Source organism: Varanus komodoensis, unplaced genomic scaffold (genome assembly GCF_004798865.1).
Source record: "Varanus komodoensis strain SLA01 unplaced genomic scaffold, ASM479886v1 scaffold70, whole genome shotgun sequence".
Classification (NCBI taxonomy): domain Eukaryota; kingdom Metazoa; phylum Chordata; class Lepidosauria; order Squamata; family Varanidae; genus Varanus; species Varanus komodoensis.
Genome location: NW_025336348.1, coordinates 2255275 through 2275007, shown reverse-complemented (window position 1 = coordinate 2275007; position 19733 = coordinate 2255275). Strand labels below are relative to the sequence as shown.

At 43.1% G+C, this 19733-nt stretch overlaps 1 protein-coding gene across 8 annotated transcripts in view; it reads left to right on the top strand.

Annotated features, from left to right (window-relative positions):
* PDE3A (phosphodiesterase 3A) overlaps positions 1-19733 on the top strand; it is a 296763-nt gene that overhangs the window by 202983 nt on the left and 74047 nt on the right. Inside the window, exon 1 of one of the 8 annotated variants that reach the window (XM_044452156.1) lies at positions 2344-4472. The exons of the other annotated variants lie outside the window; for them this stretch is intronic. Coding sequence (XP_044308091.1) covers positions 4467-4472 — 6 coding nt within the window. The 5' untranslated portion in view covers positions 2344-4466. Of the gene's footprint in view, positions 1-2343; positions 4473-19733 lie in introns of those variants that run through there. 8 annotated transcript variants of the gene reach the window in all.

Here is a 19733-nt window from a genome sequence, read left to right as displayed (position 1 = left end):
TAAGGTGACTAGATTTAATCTGGTCTGGATCTTTGCCCTTTAACCAGTGATGAGAAGCTGTTGTTGACTGAGAATCCATAAAAACAGGAAGCTGGTCTTCAATGAACACTGTAAAATTTCAATAACTTTTACATTTCTGTTCATAAAGCCATAAAAAGACTTCACTTTGATATGGCATGGAGGTAAGAAATCAATCATGCCACCTCCGCTAGAAGTATGCTTTATAGCAGGATAAATGTTTCTGCTGATAAATCACTGTGTGACAGTTTCGTGCTAGTACAACCTTGCCTGGGCTTGTTTCTGGAGTTCACTGTACAGAGAACTTCCTGAGAAATATCCCATGCGGATTTGCTTGTCCTGAGAAATAGTAAATTTACCTATAAATGGCCCGAGTGTACCTTGCATGATGTGTTGTTTTATGGCACGTTGGTGGTTACATTTATACCCCACCTCTTCTTTTTTTATGGATTTATTTATTATATTGCTATCCCACCTTTCTCCCATTGCGGAACTCAAGGTGGCTACATGTGACTCCCCAGTGGTCTCCCCTCCCAGCTCAGGCCAGCCCCAATCTTGCTTAGCTTTGACATGGTGGGTGCCTGCTGTGCCTTCAGACCATAATCTGTTTCCATAGCTATCTTGTTTAATCCAGTATACTAAATGCTAAACTATTTAGCAGGGAGTCCTGTTTGCCCCTTTGATTTTATTTTTATTTTATTTATGTATTTTATTTCTGGTATGTATTGCTCAGTAGCCAGCACTTTCTGGACAGCTCATCACAACAATTAACCACAATACCAAAAGATAAAATACACCTGAACACAATATTAAATCTAAATATGCACATTCAAAGAGCTGAAAATTCCAACATACAAAAATATAAAACAGTTCGACAGCTGAAACATTTTCATTAAAGACCAGAGTGAAGTAAAACAACGTAACTCATCAAATGCCATTCGATGCCTGGGGAGATTTATTATTTATTTATTAGATTTATATCCCACCTTTCGTGGCCATTGTGTTGCTCCCTGAAATGGGTGAAAACAATTTCAGTGCAACACTAGACATGTTCAAGGAGCTTGCTTGCCATTATGAGTGGTCCTTCTCTGCTGCAGATCCTTCGCTGCATTCTTGGCACCAGTTGAGTCGCACTATGCATGGGCTGCAAAGAGCCCCCCAGCCTGGGTCGAGCAGTTGCTGGAAATAGTGCGGAAGGTGCATGCAATGATCTAGGTCAGCCCCCTCCGTCCTGGTGCCCTTCTGCATGCTTGGAGTTGCAACCCAACACAGGGTGGAAAGACTGCTCTAGATCTGAAGATAGGACTGTTGTCCAATGACAGAAATCCAATTAGTTTGAATCGGTTAATTGGTGGTTTAAATCTGCATAAATGTGCATATGGTTACAAACACATATTTTGAAGGATGAAGAACCAGTGCTCTTGCTTTTACTGGGAGCATGTATATACAATGCCAGAAGCTATTTTTGAAGAACCCTGCTATCCTAGTGTAATGTTGAATGCCTCTTTTAAGGTGATGCCCACCATCTGTAGTTTCTTTCAGTGCTTATATTAAAAATAAAATTGAAAATGTCTTTCCTGAGTAATTTATTAAAATGTGCAGCCCAAATAGATATTTCTAAATGCGGTAATATAGATGCAAGTTCCTCAGTGCTGGACATGTTAAACATTTATGATTTTATAGATATCAGAGTTTCAGCAAAGCTTTAGACAGCTTTTCTCTGTGCATGCATACGAAGTGAGCTTGAAAGCTAACAATAACCAGGACTCTGTGTGTACTGGTTCTAAGAGACACAAAAAAGGCAGAGAATGTGAAAGCTGTCACACGGTTCCATTTTTACGAGGCTCACAGTTTTCATTTAAAGAAAGAAACGGTTTCTAGTCCTTAGGATTAAAAAGATAGATTCTAGTCCTTATGATTAAGCATTGGCTGGGTTCGATGTGCTTTAAAATGTGACTGCGTGGCTGGTACAGCTTGACATAAGATTGAAATCCCTTGTTAAGCTCTTTGCCTTTTCCCACAGTGATGGAAGCAGGAAAAATAGGAAGCAGGAAGATATGTAAAAAAAGAGAAACCAAGCATATGTTCTTAATTTGTTTAATTATACACACTGCAGCATCATTGTCCTGATTATTACACTGCATTTATACGTGCCTGTCTTCCTCTTGCAAGGAAGGCAAGTGGGTTTACGATGTTTTCCTCTCTATTTTATGCTCAGAGCACCAACCTGTTGAGGTCTGCTGGGATGAAAGACCCAAAGACACCCACTGGACTTCATGGTTGAGTTGGGACTGCATGATCCAGGGCTAGAACCTACATCTCCCAAATGTGGAACTAGTTTTGTAGGCTACTGTGGCACATTTGATTTGGTTTGGTTTGGTTTGGTTTGGTTTGTGTTTTAAGTGCAGATCACACAAGGCTCTGAGAATAAATATCACAACCGCATTTATCAGTTCTCTTCATTTATAGCACTGTGGCGTTCACAGCTGGTCTCCCAACCAAATACTGACCAGACTTAGCCCTGCTTAACTTCAACAAATGTACTGCTTGATGTGTTTCCCATTCATACCTAAACATGTTGATTCAATTAAGCAAGACTTGATTAAAGCAACCTTCCTCAGCTTGGTGCCTTCCAGACGTACTAAACCACAATCCCTATCATCCCCAGAATTGCTGGAGTTGACGGGATTAGAAGGACATGGGGTTTGGGATACAGAATCAGGGTTTAAAGCAGCAAAGAACAGTGATAGGTTAGAAACGGAAGCTTGGGGCAGAATAAGCTTGTTTTATTGCGAGTACCTGAAATTATTTCTCTCTCAGCTCGTTGGCAGCCTACATTGGAGGGAGAAAATATTCAAACATGGTTACTCGGGGATGAAGGAGTTGCTTAAAGGAAGTGCCAGCCAGTTCCATTGTTTCTCCCTCCAGAGAGTGACAAGCTGAAATCTCACTCTAGTAGTTCATTTTTAAGAGTTACCCACTGGGAAATCGTGTGGCTGACGGGGTGTGTTTTCTGCACCAGATGTTCTCTTGTACTGTAGATGTAAGCTTCAACTTTGTTCTGAGTAAGTCGTAATGGATCAGCGTTCGAAATATCTGACAAAATGAATGACTGGAACAGCCTCACAGAGATTTGTAAATAAGCCAAAATGGCATTAAACCCTCTGACTCTTAGACAAGAAATTAAAAATAAAAATGAGTAGAAAATGTTCTGTTGGGTTGTATTTTCCAGATCATGCGTTCATTGTGTAAGAGGAGTGAATTGCTCAATTACTGAAGAGAACACTAGTCTCGTGCAAGGCCAGGTTTGCTTGCTGTACTCCGGACAGGAAATCTGGAAGTCATCACCCCGCAAAAAGAGTTTATTGATTTATTTGTTTGTTTGAATATATTTTATATGCCACTTTTCGACCAAGGAGAGCATCACACTGTACAGAGTTCACCCCATTTTCTCCAGACCTGTATGAATGAATTTGCCTGTTTATTCACCATCCTTCATCCTTAGCAGCATTCCTTCTCTTGTTATTGAAATAATCGCTATATAGGATCAGGCTCAGACATTTTTGTCTTGTTTGTTGTCTTGCAACACACCTCAGCTGTGTTTTATGTGTCTGAGGAAATGCATTGCTTGCTGTGAGAGAAAAGAAACGTTCTGATTATTCAAATGCTTTAGCAGAGCTGTCTGAAAGAACAAAAACCCCAGCAAGTCATAATATTCACTCAGATGATGTATATTTCTGAATTCATGCTTGCAGAAAGAACATTTCACTCCTTATCAGGATCTGGTAACCTCAGCTTAGGCTGACATTGATAGCAATGCTGTTTCTAGCTCTCAAGCTTTCTAGAGGCAAAAAAACAACAAAAAATGACATGCAGGGGTAGTTATGTCTGGAAATCAGAAGTGCTCGAATAGAGTTTTTATACTGAGGTGGTTGGGATGACGTTGGATAGTCATTACCACATTACTTTTCCCAGAATTTCTCATTTGTTCAGGGAGATTCAGATGTAGCCAGCTTCTTGCCCTTTTTGTAAATCTAATCTTTCTAGTGTGGCACAGAAGCAATTCTCAGAGAATGACAGAATTTTTATAAAGACACGCTGACAGTCTATTTTTACTGCATCATGAATTTACAAAATGTTCTTCCAACATCTTTGCTCTGATTTATTATGAAGGATTTACAGCTCTGAAGTCCAGGAATTCTTCGTAAATCGTCACGGCAGAAGCAGGGAAAAGTCTTCCAGAGCATTTGCTTTTAAAGTAGATAACAAACAGTTCTGCTTGGGCATTCCTGTCACATGTACCCCAACGGGTGAAGTGGAAGAACAGGGAGAAGTTTTTTGAACCCCGTTCATTTTATCACACTCCCGGTGGCTGGGCACCGCAGGACTCCACCTGTTAAGCTGAATTTCTGTCTCGGGGAGAAATCCTGAGCTGTGATTGCACAGTGATGCAGGTGAATTTTGTTCAGTCCATATTTTTAAGCAAACCAAGCTACTTTGTAACACAAGTATCAGAGCAGCTGTTGTGCATTTCTCCAAATTTTCTGGCACAGTTTTCAACTCCGAAGAAGGTATTTAAGAATACATATTTGGGAGGAATGTGTATACAGTGTAAATATAAATTTTCATGTAGCCCTTTTTTAAAAAGGCAGAAAATGGAGTGGGTTTATGATGGACTGGAAATAAATTGCTCAGTTTCTCCCTTGATTGTTCAGGGAGCTTACGCTAAAGAGGGCTGAAGTTGTTTAGGACTGTTTTGGCTTGATGAAAGCTGACTTGCTTCTTATCTTATCTAGGTCTCTGTACTTCACAATTAACTGTTCTCAGAATCGATAACTCGGCACATTGACAAACCTCTGTTTTATTGCATGCTGGTATCAGGCAAGTTAATAGAGAACAGCTTTAGCACACAACCTTTTTAGTTCAGCTAGTTCTTGGGTTTGTGGTTGGTTTTTTAAAATATATAATTAACAGCTTAATCTCTCCCTGACCCCTTCCCTTACCTTTAACAGAAGGCCAATAATATACAGTATCTCTGTTAGGAGTGTTCAGATGCTTCTGACGTCGGATTTATCTGTGGATATTCCACATGGGGATAGCTGCACATTTGAATTTTAACTCTGTAGATCTTGCAAAAGAAATCCGATTCTTTGCTTCTCCTTTTCATTGTATAGTTTCATGTCCTCACGGTTTAATTCTTATCCCAGTGTAGGGTCCTTCCCATGCCTAATTGTGCATTATGTGCACAGGTTTGCAATTGATCTTTTTAGTGTTTGCTTTCTAAGGAGGGATGGATCGGGGAGTGATGGAGGAAGGGAGAGGAGGTGTCTCTCCGTCTCCACTCCATGCACCCTGCCTCATGCTCCCCTTTCCCGCCTGCAGGGTTCTGATACCACCTGGCACTTCCGACTTGCCTCCGATTGCTGCTTCTCTGCCTTGTCTTCAAGACACACACGTTACCTTTGCACAATATATTCGAGATGTTGCAAGGGAGCAGAGCAGCACCTTTTCTCCCACCTCTTCACTCTTGTACCTTTGGTTTTTCCAAAAGAAACCAAAATTTCACTGAGGAGTCAGCTACGTGCACTGGCAGTAAAATGTCCATGAAAGTGGAACATACTTAGGGTGACCTAGTATGTCTTATGCCACTTTAGTGATTTTCTTCAAAGCTTGCAGGGAAGCTTTGGGTTTTGGTCCATTTTCCACTTTAAAAAAGCTCTGCGGGATCTCATTCCATCTAACACTGAATTCTGCTTCAGTTTCTGACCTATCCATAATTAATTGTACTACATATTCCTTAAAATCCCTCGCTTCTAGCTGACCTGCAAGTGCCTGGCAATTGTCAGCTTCTAGTCTGTGGAAAGTTGTGCTCGCTTGTGCGCGTGCGCGCGCTCTCTTTCTCTCTGTACATGTGCGCACGCACACACACACGCCCCTTTTCTTCTTCTTTTAGTCTATCCATAAAGGTTAAAGGAATTTTCTAGTTCTCAGGTTTTTGGCATTGCGATGTAGCCCCTGTTCCTTCCCTTTTCAGGCTCCCCACCTCGGCCAGCCCTGCAGTTTGTTTTTCTCATCCTCTGACCTTCCTTTGATTTCTTTTCCTTCTCCTACAGATACAGCCTTCTGCTTTGCAACCTCTGTGCCTCACACAGATGGACTCTGCATTTGCACTGGACTGTGATGTGGGAAATTTCTACAGCAGAGAAATTTTGCTGGGGAACCTTCCTTCCTCACTGTGTATTCTTACCAGGTTCCCAACTACTCCAGACATCCTTATGCTTGCTCTGTAGGGAACGTCTATGGAAATGCCATACCTTTGCTGAGCTCATCAAAATTTCTGCTTGCAAACTAGCAGCATGTACAGGGGCTCCATTCCTAGCAAGCAGTGCACAATCAAGCTTTTCCCGCAGGTTGCTGAATGTGGCAGGGAAAGAGATGTTGCCTGCACAGTCTTTGCACAGGGCTCAGTTCCTGGCGAGTACCACTGGAACCCCAAGTGGGCTTGCAAGGAACAGCCACGGCAGATTGGAGTCTGAGGAGCTGAGGCCAGAGGGTCAGTCAGAGCCCCACCCTCAGAGTGGATTCCTCACATACCCCTGCTTTCAGGAGGCCCCGGACAAGAAGAAAACTCCTGGGACCTACCTGACCTTCAGAGGCTGAGAGTTGCAGAGAAATGGAACTGTAGAACCGTGTAAGGATCCTCACCTGTGTGCTAGCCAGGTGCTGGATAGCTTTATGATACCATTACTATTGATATTACCTCCATGCCTCCCAGTAGTCAAAGCTATCAGTTCAGACTAATCCAACCATAGATCTGCAATCATTTCTTTTCTAAACTGCTAGAGTTAGTTTATATATTGGTGATTACAAAGGAAAATTTTATTTCATGAAAGTGCATGGGATTATCCAGTTTCCTCTATTCCTGCTTCCCCAGTCATTGTTCGTTCATGTTATTTCTGTTGCCTTGTGCATCAGGTCTTTCAAACAAGACCAGGGCTCCAAATGAGGTTTTCAAGTGTTAGAAACACTTGACCATTGTGTTTCTGATCATTTTTCCATCAGGAGAGCCATTCAGTGAATAGAGCACTCAGTGGAGCTCATACAGAACCTCCAACGCATTTTACTGGATCATATTGCTGCAGGAAAAAACAAAACACAAAAAACTGTTCAGCTTCCTGAGAGAAAGACAATGCAAGCTAGAAATTCATGCATTTAAATCAATGCTAGTGTAGTTATTACTTGCTGCAGGATAAAACTGCAGGGACAGAAATCCCACTGTTGAGGATAATATATACATTAAAGGTTTGAAATTCAGGTAAGGAAGTTGGATAAGTAATATGTGGGTTTCCATGGGTATGTTGCAACTCTCAGGAAAATTTGATGAGCTACTGGCCTTTCTTCCAATCTTGGGGGATGCAGAGCTGGATCAGGACCATTAAAGAATCTGTCTGTTTTGCTTCCTTCCACAAGCAAATTTGTAAACTATTAAGTTCTATTTCCCCAGAATATGGATAACTTTGAAAATTGTATACATTCTTTTTGAAACCAAAAGGAAACAAAATCTGTACTCATCCCTAGACAATCTCAGCAATTGTACAGACTACCTACCTCCTTCCCCAGCTCCAAAGTTGAGAGAAAGTGAGGCTGAAAGTGGTGAAAAGCTACCCCATGATTCAACATGGTGCAGGATTCCTCAGTTTCCCCTGGACTTCCAAGCAGATGGCTAAAATGTTATTTCTAAAATGCATTTGTCCCTCTCTAGTTAAGGGATGTGTGGGTGGGCGGGTGGGTGGGTGGATGCGTGGATGGATAGATGGATAATTGTATGCAGTTCTGCTCACCACACCTGAAAAAGGTGATTAGTGAGTTGGGAAAAGAGCAGAGAAGAGCAGCTAAGATGATCCACGGGCTTGAGCAACTCTTATGAGGAGCGGCTTGGAAAAATAGGTGAGCGAGGGGAGAGATAATAGAAGTGTTTAAAAGACTGGATGGTGTGGAGAAAGGGGAGAGGGAGACATTTTTCTCCCTCTCCCATAATACTGGAAGCCAGGCTCATCCCAAGAAGCTGACTGGCAGGAAAATTAGGGCAGATAAAAGGAGGTACTTCTTCACACAACACATAGTTAAACTGTGGAACTCACTGCCACGGAAAGTTGTGATGGCCACCAATTTGGATGGCTTTAAGAAGGGACTGGACATATTCATGAGGGAGGAGGCTATCGGTGGCTACTAGCCTTGCTGGCCATGTGCTCCCTCCTTCACCAGAGGTGGCTCGCCTGCATGGAGGTTGGCAGGCAAAACTCTTGTACCCCTCCTGCTGGAGGGATGCTGTGGACAGCTGGTTTGCCAGCCTGTGAATGGAGGTGGGACTGTGTTGACTATCGCTTTGATCCAGTGTGGCTCTTCTTGTGTTCTTAAGTGAAAATACTTTCTGAAGAAATGAAAACCAAAGTCTCCTACTGATGAATTCTAGCCCTCCTCATCAGTTAGCTACATATACGGCAAGATCTGTGCAGAAACAGTGGATAACATGTTTATGAACATAACATGGCTACGGAAGGTGGAGAGGACCACCTAAAACGGACTAAATAAAACATGGGAGGGTGCATATGTAAATGAATTTAAAATTCATTTAAATTTTGACATCTAAGAAACAGGTTCCAAAGTAAATCAATGCAAAAAGGGTTCTAGCCTCAGAACCTGGATTGCCACAGTGCAAAGAAGATACATATTTCTTTTCTCTGATGGCACATGAGACTTCACTGCCCCCACTTCGTATTCTTGCCAAAGGAGGGTTAATCTGCATAAGTTTTCCCGGGCTAGTATTTGACAGAAGCGCTGCGGGAAATGAGCAAGCAATTCTTCGGTGTCTCTCCTGCCTACACAATCTTTCATCTCAGCTCACTGTTTTTAGTGCCTAATCCATTAAACATTCTACTCTGACTTCAATTAGAAACATTTACATCAATTGGTCAGAATGGCTTTGAAACTGAGCTTTTACGAGGGATTCTGACACACGCTCTTAAGGGCAGGAAATCGAGAATTTCTGTTTCATCCCCACCACCATTCCCAAAGTCTTTTTAATCGGAAGTATGACCTAGGCAAGCAGAAATGTGTAAATACCTTGTTTCTTGCCAAGTCTGCCATACATGAAAAAGATTTATTTTGCCCTTTGATGCAAGGAGCGCGGACGAAAAAGGATGGCATCTCCTCGTTGCTTTTCTTTCTATACTGAGAGAGAGAGGGAGTTATGCTTTAGAGTAGCTTGAGCACAGATGGATTATATGAGAAAATAAACTTTGGAAGTTTTCCCCACGGGCAGCATTTTTGCCTTTTAAATCATGTGATTTGCTGTCAGCACGGTGCTGTTGAACTTCCTGAGTCTCGTCATCCTAAATCGGTTCAATGTCAAAACTTCATCATGTTGGGAATTTAGCAAAGCAAAAAACTCTGAGCTGGAAAGGAACATCACTGTGAAAGTCCATAGTTTGTTCTAAGTTTGGTTGTAAATCAAGAACTATTGTGAGTCAAACATTCATTTTCACGCTCCAGTATTCAAATAATAGTCTTTCAGTTTAGTCACCGGTGTCATTCTGAAAACGTTTAGGGATTTATTTTTCCACTTGCTGTGTACTTATAATTTGTTCATCTTTCCATTTAAAAGAGCTGAAGAAATACAATATAAACACATTGGCTTCTTAAGCCGATGTTCCAGGGCACTGTGGCAGTGGAGCTCATCAAATTAGGGTCTGAAATCCCAGACAGAAATTTGTGCTATTCTTTTCTAAACTCTTTTGGCTTCCTCCCAATGTTTTGCCTGTTGCAGGGTGCCATATTTGTCTTACGTTTTGCACTGGACAAGATAGGATGAGGTGAATAACTTTCTTTTTAGAGAAGTGTGCAGCTACAAGTACCATCTTAGGCAATGAATTCAAGATTGCGCTTGAAAGCAATGTTTCCACTGTGCACTTGTATTTAGGACTAATGTTTAAGAAATTAAAACCTGATGATGAATCAGTGAGAGGCACCACTTCGGGAGGTGAAAATATTTTAATAGATGGATGGAAAGACATTTTCTATTAACCCAGTGGCTGTTGGCCTCTTTGGGAGCTGTGGGTAGCCATGCTTGTCTATCCCTCTTTTCACTTGGATCGAGGAAGGAGCTGCTGTCAGTTATCTTCCTAGCAGCTCACTGGGAAGAAAGAAAGAACTTGATCAAGGCAGGGGATTTCTTCTTTCCTATCCCTGCCTCCCCCCCCCCCCCCCGGTGATATAGTACCCATCTCAGACAAAGAGGCTGATGCACAAGCTGAAGAGATGACTGGATACTGGTGTTCCTTTAGATGCCTTGGAGATTGACTGCCATTACAGCCCTGGGATGTTTCTCTCTGCATGATGCCATCTTGAAAGACAAATCTATAAACTTAGGCTAAGTATGTCTCTTTGTTCGTTTATTTATTTATTAGATTTATACGTCCCCTTATTCATACAGATAACTCAAAGCTTCTTATATCTTCCTTCTCCTGATGCTTTCAGTCTTATCCCCACAGGAACAGCCCTGTGAGGTAGGCTGAGCTGAAAGTCTTTGACTGGCCCAAAGTCATTCACTTGGCTCCATGGCTGAACGGAGACTAGAACTCAGATCTTCTGAGTCCCAGTCCCATTTTATTTATTTGTTTATTTATTTAAAGTTTTTATATGCTATCCAATACCAGAGTCTCTGCATGAATATTGGAGTCTCTGCTCTTAACCACTACACCACACTGTCTACACTAGTACCATACCAAAGAAAGACACTTTTGAAGCCCTTCAAAGCCCTTTTCACAGCCCTGGGTTGGCCCTAAGCCCTTTTCACAACCTCGGGTTTTCCTGGAGTGCCGTTCAGAAAATGTTGTTCAGACTGCTTGGGTGGCAGAATTGCAAATTTCCCATCTCACCCATCCATTCATGATATATTTTTAATGAAAGTTATCCTGGATGTAATGGCTGATCATTCTTAGCACATTTTCAGCACCAGGCTGAATGGAGGTTGTGTAGACATTGTGTCTAGTGGCAAGGTGTGCTGTTTCACAGGCCTCCTATCACACCGAAGAGATTTCTTTTTCAGCAAAATGATGAGCCCATAAATCTTTCGGGGGGTGTGAGTGTCTTCTCTTCTTCCCACTCCCGATTTATGAGAGGGTATCATAACATGTTGTGCGAAACTGATATCGGATTAGAGAAGAAAGAAAGGAAGTAGGACAAGAAAGGAAACAATGATAATCTGTGAAAGATAATTAGGGTCAGCTGATGAGAATGCACTTCCAATGACAATGATAAGATGTGGGAATTTGGTTTTCCTTAGATGTGAAAGCTGTGGAAATACCCCGATTCACACGCAAACACACGCAGAACAGTGAAGCAAAAGCAGACCTGTCAGACAGTGTTTGCTTAACTGGGCTGAAGTTCCCAACTTGGTCAAAGAGTGCATAATGATTTCAGAGATGAATGGCACACACTCATATCTCTTTCACCTTACTAACAGCTTTTAAAGGCTTTTGAGGAGTCGTCATCCTCCCTCCCCTCCCCCCCCGTATATATATTCCTCAATATATATATAACATTTGTATACCATCCAGTTACTAACGTCTCTGGATGGCTAACAGCATAAATAAATTGACGACCCACTCTGGCTGCAATTAATAAAATGCAATAATAAAAGTCAATATTAAAACTTATTAAAATATAGATTAAATAAAAAGGTCTTAACCTGGTGCCGAAAAACATATAATGACGGCACCAGGTGGACCTCTCTGGGCAGCGCATTCCATAGTCGGGGCGCCACCACAGAGAAGGCCTTCCTCCGGGTACTCTGTCTCCTAACATCTTTCACAGAGGGTTCCTGAAGGAGGGCTTCTGTTGCCGATCTCAGTGGGCAGGAGGTGTGTGTGTGTGTGTGTGTGTAAATGGATTAAGACAAAAAGTAAAATAAGAAAACCCAGAGAGCAAACCAGCCAAGCCAGTGAATTGATAGCAACATACCTGGTTGAATGAAAATAGATTTGCTGCTGTTCTGGATGAATTTAGCTAAGCGAGCCTCATTAGGCTGGAAAAGTGGTTGACCCAGGGTGTGGCAGCTGTGAAAAAGCTGAAGTCCAGGCAAAGGGTCCCTTGGGGAGAGAGAGAAGGAGAAATGGAATGCTATCATGCAGATCTGTGGTCCCGCCGCAGTTGGAACACTGTGCACATTTCTGAGCACAAGAATTTCGGAAAAGGATAATGCACAGATAATGCAGAGAAAATCTGTAAATATAGGGGACTGACGCACCTCCCCAAAGATGAACGCGATTCTTAGTTTACTAAAAAAAAGTGATTTAAGGGGCACATGATAGAAGCATATTTGATTCTGTTTTGTGTGTGAAGAAAGCAGAGACAGTTAATTTTTCCTTCTTCTCTGATAACACTCAATCTCATGGGCAACCCATAAAACTGATTCTGGCCATAGAAGGAACAAGGTATATATTTGTCTAGGTTGTAATTTAAGGAACTCACTTCTGCATGAGATCACAATGGCCATGCTCAAGGAAAGCAATCAAGAATTTTTTTTTTTTCATAGAAACAGACAAAAGTGAGTCAGAAGGGGCTTCCTGGACCATCTAGTCTGACTCCCGATTCCAGCCAACTCCACTCATGTAATCCTCAACCTGTGGTTGTCCAGTCTTTCCATAAACACCCTCACTGATGGGGCCTCAAACACCTCCCTTGAAAGCCCATTCCATATCCTAGGGGTCCTAACCATCAGGAAGTACTTTTTGACATCCAACCTGAAGCCTAGTTCCTTGAGCTCTGCCCCGTTGGCATGTGTCCTGCCCTCCACTGCAAGGAAAAACAGGTCACGGCCCCTCTCCACATGACATCTCCTCATGTACCAGTAAGTCGCTAAACTATCCCCTCAGAGTCTCCTCTTCTCCAGGCTGAAAAGACACAGTTCCCCCAGTCTCCCCTCATCTGCCATCTCTCCCAACCCGGCTCACGCCACTTGAGATCTGAGTCAGAGGCCCTCCTCCAGGAGCCATCCTCGAAAGAAGATCAGGAGGGTGACTACCCGGAGGAGGGCCTTCTCTGCAGTGGCACCCCGACTGTGGAACACGCTCTCCAGAGAGGTTCGCCTGGTGCCAACGCTTCTTTCCTTTCAGCATCAGGCGAAAACTTTTTTATTCTCCCAATATTTTAATTATTAATTGTTTTAATTGGTTGTTTTATACTTAGTATCGGATTCTGTACCACTCCCACTCTTATTTCTATATTTACTCTGTTTTATTAATGGTGTTGTAAACCTTCCCAAGACATCTGTAATGGGACTGTATAGAAACGTTTTAAATAGATAAATAAATTCTTGTGACTCTGCATGGAACTGATTCTGTCCTAGCTATGTCTCTTCTATAATGTGGAACCCAGAATTGGATGCAGGACTCCAGGTGCAGGCACACCAGAGTCGTGTAGAGTGGTATCAGCATCTCCTTAGATCTGGAAGCCATCCTTCTGGCTGTACATCCAAGGGTGGCATTAGCCCTCGTAACCATTGTGTCATACTACTGGCAGATGTTCACCCTCCTTTCAACAAACACCCCAAGATCTCTTTCACAAGTGATGCTCTTCAGCCACTTGTCCCCCATTCTGCACCTGTGACACCTTTTCCTATGACCCAAGTACAGTTGCCTCCAAGTCTTCAGGGGGTTGGCACGCAGAGGAACGTCCCAGAGGTTGGGGTTGGGAGAGACGCTCCAACAAGTGCTTTGGTCCCAAGTCATGTAGGACTTTATAGGTTCAGATCAGCACCTTGAGTTGGGACCAGAAGCACACACGCAGCCAATGCAGGTGAGCTAGAACTGATCCTACCTGTTCCGACCACTGGTCCCAGTTATTAATCTGGCTGCTACGTTCTGCACCTGCTGACACTTCTGAACCATCTTCAGGGGCAGCTCCACAAAGGGTGTCTTGCAGTAATCCAATCCAGAGATTACCAGAGCACAGATTACTGGTAGGGGTACAGCTGGGCCACCAGCCAAACCTGGAAGAAGGCACTCCAAGCCAGCGATGCCACCTGAACCTCAAGGGACAAAGATGGATCAAGGAGCACCCCAAGCACCCCAAATTCTAGTGCTCTTTCTGCAAAAAACTCTGTTGTAGAGTTACTTGCTTCAATATAAAACAGGCCCTCTATTTGGTCTTACCCAAAGCAATGGCTGAACAGGACTCATGCTGAGTAACAGGATGTCCTTATGGAATCTATGTACACATATACACAGATGTATATGGATTGACTTTCATATACAGGTTTCCCCTGCTGTTAAACATCTGCTACTTTTCCTTTCTGACTTAGAGGAAAATCTGACTGAAAATGCAGGACTTGTCACTCCAGATGATTCCTTTCCTTTCCTTTCCTTTCCTTTCCTTTCCTTTCCTTTCCTTTGCTTTCCTTCCTTACAGTACTCACAGACCTAATTCATCTCGAAGCAAATTACAGCGTATGTTATGTGGGTGTTTAGTTAGCTATATTAATTATATAATTAATTTATATATCCAAAGGAAAATCTCAAAGCCATTTACCAAGGAAAATTGAAATACACAATAAATGTTCAACAGGTTTTGTAGGCTACAGTTTGGATCACCTCCTTTTGTTATATGGCATTAATTATTCTAAATTTACTTTTTTTAGTTGGCATTTCAGGTTTGTGCCAAACTATGCATTTAGGTTTGCTCTGCTTAAGATCAGCTCCATGCAGCTTCCAGTCCTGACCCACGGCATAAGCAGTAGCATCCCTATTTTCATTTGGACAACATAGAAGACGATTTAATTTACATATGCTAATTACTGGCAGGAGGCAGTTCTAAGCTGAACTGCAGCTTTGTGCTGAAGCAGTTTCTAAGTCCTGCATATACTGCCACAAGCAGGAATATCTACTCCAGTGTAACCCCCACTGAGTGCAATGGGTTTACTCCAAACTGAGTTGGATATAGGGTTGTTGTTGTGACATTGCATCATTGCATTGCAATAAATAAAAGCGGACAGACACTTGGGGGTGGGGGCATGAACCCCATGGGTGTCATTTTTTTACAAGCTGCCCCATGAGAAGTGTGCGCATTGGGGGTGGATGAGGCCGATGAAAGGAAAGAATAATGAGCTGTGCAAAAAGCACATCTTGCAGTGCACAAAATTCCATTAACAAAATTATAGTCATTCAGATTTTGACGATTTTTTTCTGTTCTAAAAAGTTTTGTCTGAGAAGGAGTTACATGTTTGCATCTCTCCCCTTCCCCTGCCGTTCCGGCGTGCGAGTTTGACATGTGTTCCCCTTCAAAAGGAAGGATGGGTGGATGGTTGTAATTAACATTCCCCCTCCCACTGCTGTACCAATTTCTTCCTCCTACTCATCCCTGTTGCCCCAAGCAACTTTTAAGCAGAAAGTAAAGTGTCATCCGCAGCGTGCCGTACTATTGGCAGGAATACAAGGAAGCGTTTACTTTTTAAAATTAATGTTTATGTGAGTTTCACCAAAACAAATTAAGCCATTTGTTTGGTGCCAGTTCAATGCAGGTTCAGGTACCAGGCCCTTTGGTGGAGCAAGCCCAATAATTATTGCAATTTATTGTTTTATTATTTGTTGTATTAATGTACTGTTGATCTTACTGTATTTTACAATAAACTGCCAAGAGACCCCACCCGGTTATGGGGTGGAGTATAAATGTTAATAAGAGAGAAAGAAAGAAGAAAATTTACTAATGCGTGTGCATTGATAATTGTAAGTATGTGATAATAAGATAGAAATAGTTATGCATAAGCTTCAGAAAAGGCAGGCCAAAAATCCATATATTAATTCATTTGTAAGTGCTGCCTAAATACCACAGACTAGAATATTGAAAGCACTGTTAGGTCCACAATCCACTGTGTTATGGAAGATACCTCTATAGGTCTCGGGTTGTAATATCAATCTTTTTATTGTCAAAGGGGTATGGAAAATTCACTGACATTGTAAATTACCTAACAGGCTGGTAATTTGAAAGAACACATGCATTGGTAAATATTCAAGAACATTCCAGTACTGCGTGTATCCATACTGTAAGCTCCACCCAAAAAGATGCAACAGCTAGGTATTGCCCAAACAAATGGATTAGAGAAGCATTGGCATATTACATCTCAAACAATTAGCCAACTTGGGCAAATCCTTATTAAAGACACTGCATTACTTAAGGTCTATAGACCCTTCCCAAACAGATGTGAAAATAATGTTCCAATGTTATTCAGGCAAACCTTGTTTTATTCACATTTAAGTAATTGTGCGTCATACTTTTTCAAGGATAATAAGTATTGAAAGCTTGGATTACAGGCCAATAGAACTGCACAACATCAATCAGCTTTTCCAATGGTAGAGGAAACTCCAAAGTTATAACAGTGGCAGGGCCAAATCTAAATTCTAACAGATGTTGCAGTTACAAGGATTGTCATGCAACCATGGCAGGGAAATCATATTTTGCATGCAAAGCCAAAACCGACTGACTCATTATCTGCACCTACAGACTGAGTCAAAGTATAGATCAGCTTTTTTGACCCAGTCCTTCACATGTAATAGTAGTTCGCCTCCACTCCTCGGACCTCATCAGGAATGCTGTGTCCAGTTCTAGGCAACACAGTTTAGGAAAGGTGCAGAAGAATTAGAAAGGGTCCAGAGGAGGCCAACAAAATTGATCCAGGGTTTGGAAACCCTGCCCTGTGAGGGGAGACTGAGAGAACTGGGCATGTTCGGCCTTGAGAAGAGAAGACTGAGCGGGGACGTGGTATCCCTCTAGAAGTACCTCAAAGGCTGTCACAAAGAGGAAGGTCAAGCTCTCTTCTTGCTGACGCCAGAGTGCAGGACATGGAATAATTAATTCAAGCTGCAGCAACCCAGATTCAGGAAAAGCTTCCTCACTGTCAAAGCAATACGACAGTGGAACCAGCTCCCTGGAGAGGTACTGGGCTCTCCCACACTGGAGGCATTCAAAAGGAAACTGGACAGTCATCCGAGTGGGATGGTGTAAATTGGTGACCTGCAACAGCAGCGGGTTGGACCAATGGCCTTCTTGGCCCCTTCCAGCTGTACTATTCTGTGACTCTATGAACACTTTCTTACTAATTCCTCTGAAGTCAATTTAACACAAGATTGCGAGCCAGGGTGCAATTGATGAAAAGCGTTTAATGGACAGAACAATCCACTTATACTCATCCATATCTTGGAAACGGCAATTTCTGCATTTCAGTGCAGCTGCTGCTCTCGTTTTGCAAAATGGTATCTTGTGTCTATCCCGCATTCGGCTTAAGGAAACAACTCTGCAGAGACCTTTTAGGATAGTTTGCCAGTGAGAGAAAGGAAAGATTGTGTGATGAAGGAATGCCTCACCAAAACAGTTTGAGGGTTCAGCGTGAGTAGTTCATCCTTCCATTTTCAGCCATGGGCAACTAGGTGTCTCTGGGAGGCTGCTGCAGTCCTTTAGCTCTGTCCTGTGCGCAACAGTCACAAAGTTCTGAACCAGCCTCTTGCAGACAGAACCTAAACTCAGAGGTCATTCAGCAGAGAAGGGATGAGTAATTTGTGGCCCTTCAGAGCCTTTGACCTACAGTTCCCACCATCCCTCACCATTGGCTATGTCCTATGCAGCTGGTAGAAGGTGTATATATTGATTTGTCTATTAAGTTTCTACCCTGCCCATTAGCCAGGATGGCTCTCTTTTGTAGGCCAGAACATCTGGAGAAGTGCAAGTTGCCCACCCCTGCTTTAGAGCAGCGTGCTTCAACCAGAGCCCTCAAGTTGTGTTGGACTACAGTTCCCATCCCCCATTCAGCATTGGGAATTGTGGTCCACACATCTGGAGGGTGCTCAGTTGAAGAAGGCTATGCAAGATCCTATTTCAAACCTTCGTGGTTTGTGGCTCTTTCTTAATACTCTTTGCTTGGACTTCCCTGCGGGGGTTCCACCCCACAACGATGCTCCTCAGGTTGCAGGTAATGCCTGCACCTGCGCACTTATGTCTGTGTGCCACAATGCTCAGTGAGACTTACCTCCTAGGCATGTGGGCACAGGGGTGCATCCCTAAAACCTTAGAAAAACTCATTGTGGTGGCAGTCCTATGGATCTTCCCTGGGAGTAAGTCCTAGTGAACCTAATGGGCCTTTCACCCAAGTAGACTTGCTTAGGATCGTACTGTGCGCCACACTGCACAGTTAAACTTCCCTCCCTTGCCCTCTGTATCCCCGCATCAGAATTTACTGCAATTAAACACACTTCAGAAACCATTTATGTCTTTTAACAGTTCTCTATCCTGCCTCTTGGGCTAGTCACCTTCCCCCAAACACTCAGTAAAACAGCAATTTGATCAAATAACATGCAGTTGAAACAATTCACACAAAAACTTGTACAGTGTGAATGAATAACAGTAGGAGACATTACTGAAACACAGTGCAGCAAAATCATCCAGGGGAAGCCAAGCAGTTTAGGCCATCTCTAAAATCTAGCAAGAAGTGAGGTGATCATATCTGCAGATGTGGGAAGTCCTGCTCCCAGGAGAGTTCTCATCAGTGGACAAGATCAGGGCAGAATAGGTGAAAAGCAGTCAATTGCTGCAGGAAACATCACATCAATTAAGGTCTTCCTCCCTGGATTCCATCCCTTGCAAACCTAGAAAATACGGACAGTTCAGAAGCCCAATAGATTCCAGTTTTCCTTTAATACTTGTTTGAGGTTGGACGCAGTTGTCTGTTGCAGCTGAGAGCCAGTGTGGCGTAGTGGTTAAGAGCCTGGGACTGGGACGCAGGCGATCTGGGTTCTAGTCCCCGCTCGGCCATGGAGCCAACTGGGTGACTTTGGGCCAGTCACAGACTCTCAGCCCAACCTACCTCACAGGGTTGTTGTTGTGGGGATAAGATGGAGGAGGAGGAGGATGTAAGCTGCCTTGAGCCCTTTGTAGGAAAAAGGCAGGATATAAATAAATAAATAAATAAATTACTGGAGGGATAGGTAGAGATAGAAGCCAATTCTTGCTATGCAAGCAGGCCTGCAAATGGCCATTCTCTGTTGGTTTTCTCTCTCTCTCTTAATATTAAACCCAAAGGCAAGCAGAAAGCTGAGCTCCCATTGTGAGCTCACTGCGGTGTCACGTGAACGAAAACTTCAGATGCTCCTTGGAGGTGTTGTGGTTTACATGTCCTGCCCAGGTACATGGTGCGGAAAAAGAAAAAAGCTGTTCCCCCAACCTAATCTCATTCTGCGAGCCTTAAAGGAAGCACATACTTTCCTGGATAGTCCTCCATTACTGGATTGTCCAGTGGAATTCCTGGCCACCCTAATAGGAAGTAGGGCCTGAGGATCAAGGGCGGGGGGGGGGGTGGAGTTAGGAAATAAAGGTTGTTGCTGTTGTTAGTTGCGAAGTCGCGACCCCATGGACAAAATTCCTCCAGGCCTTCCTGTCCTCCACCATCCCCTGGAGTCCACTTAAGCTCACACCCACTGCCCCAGTGACTCCATCCAGCCACCTCATCCTCTGCCATCCCTTCTCCTTTTGCCGTCAGTCATTCCCAGCATCAGGCTCTTCTCCAGGGAGTCCTTCCTTCTCACTAGGTGGCCAAAGTATTTGAGTTTCATCTTCAGTATCTGGCCTTCTAAAGAGCAGTCAGGGTTGATCTCCTCTAGGACTGACCGGTT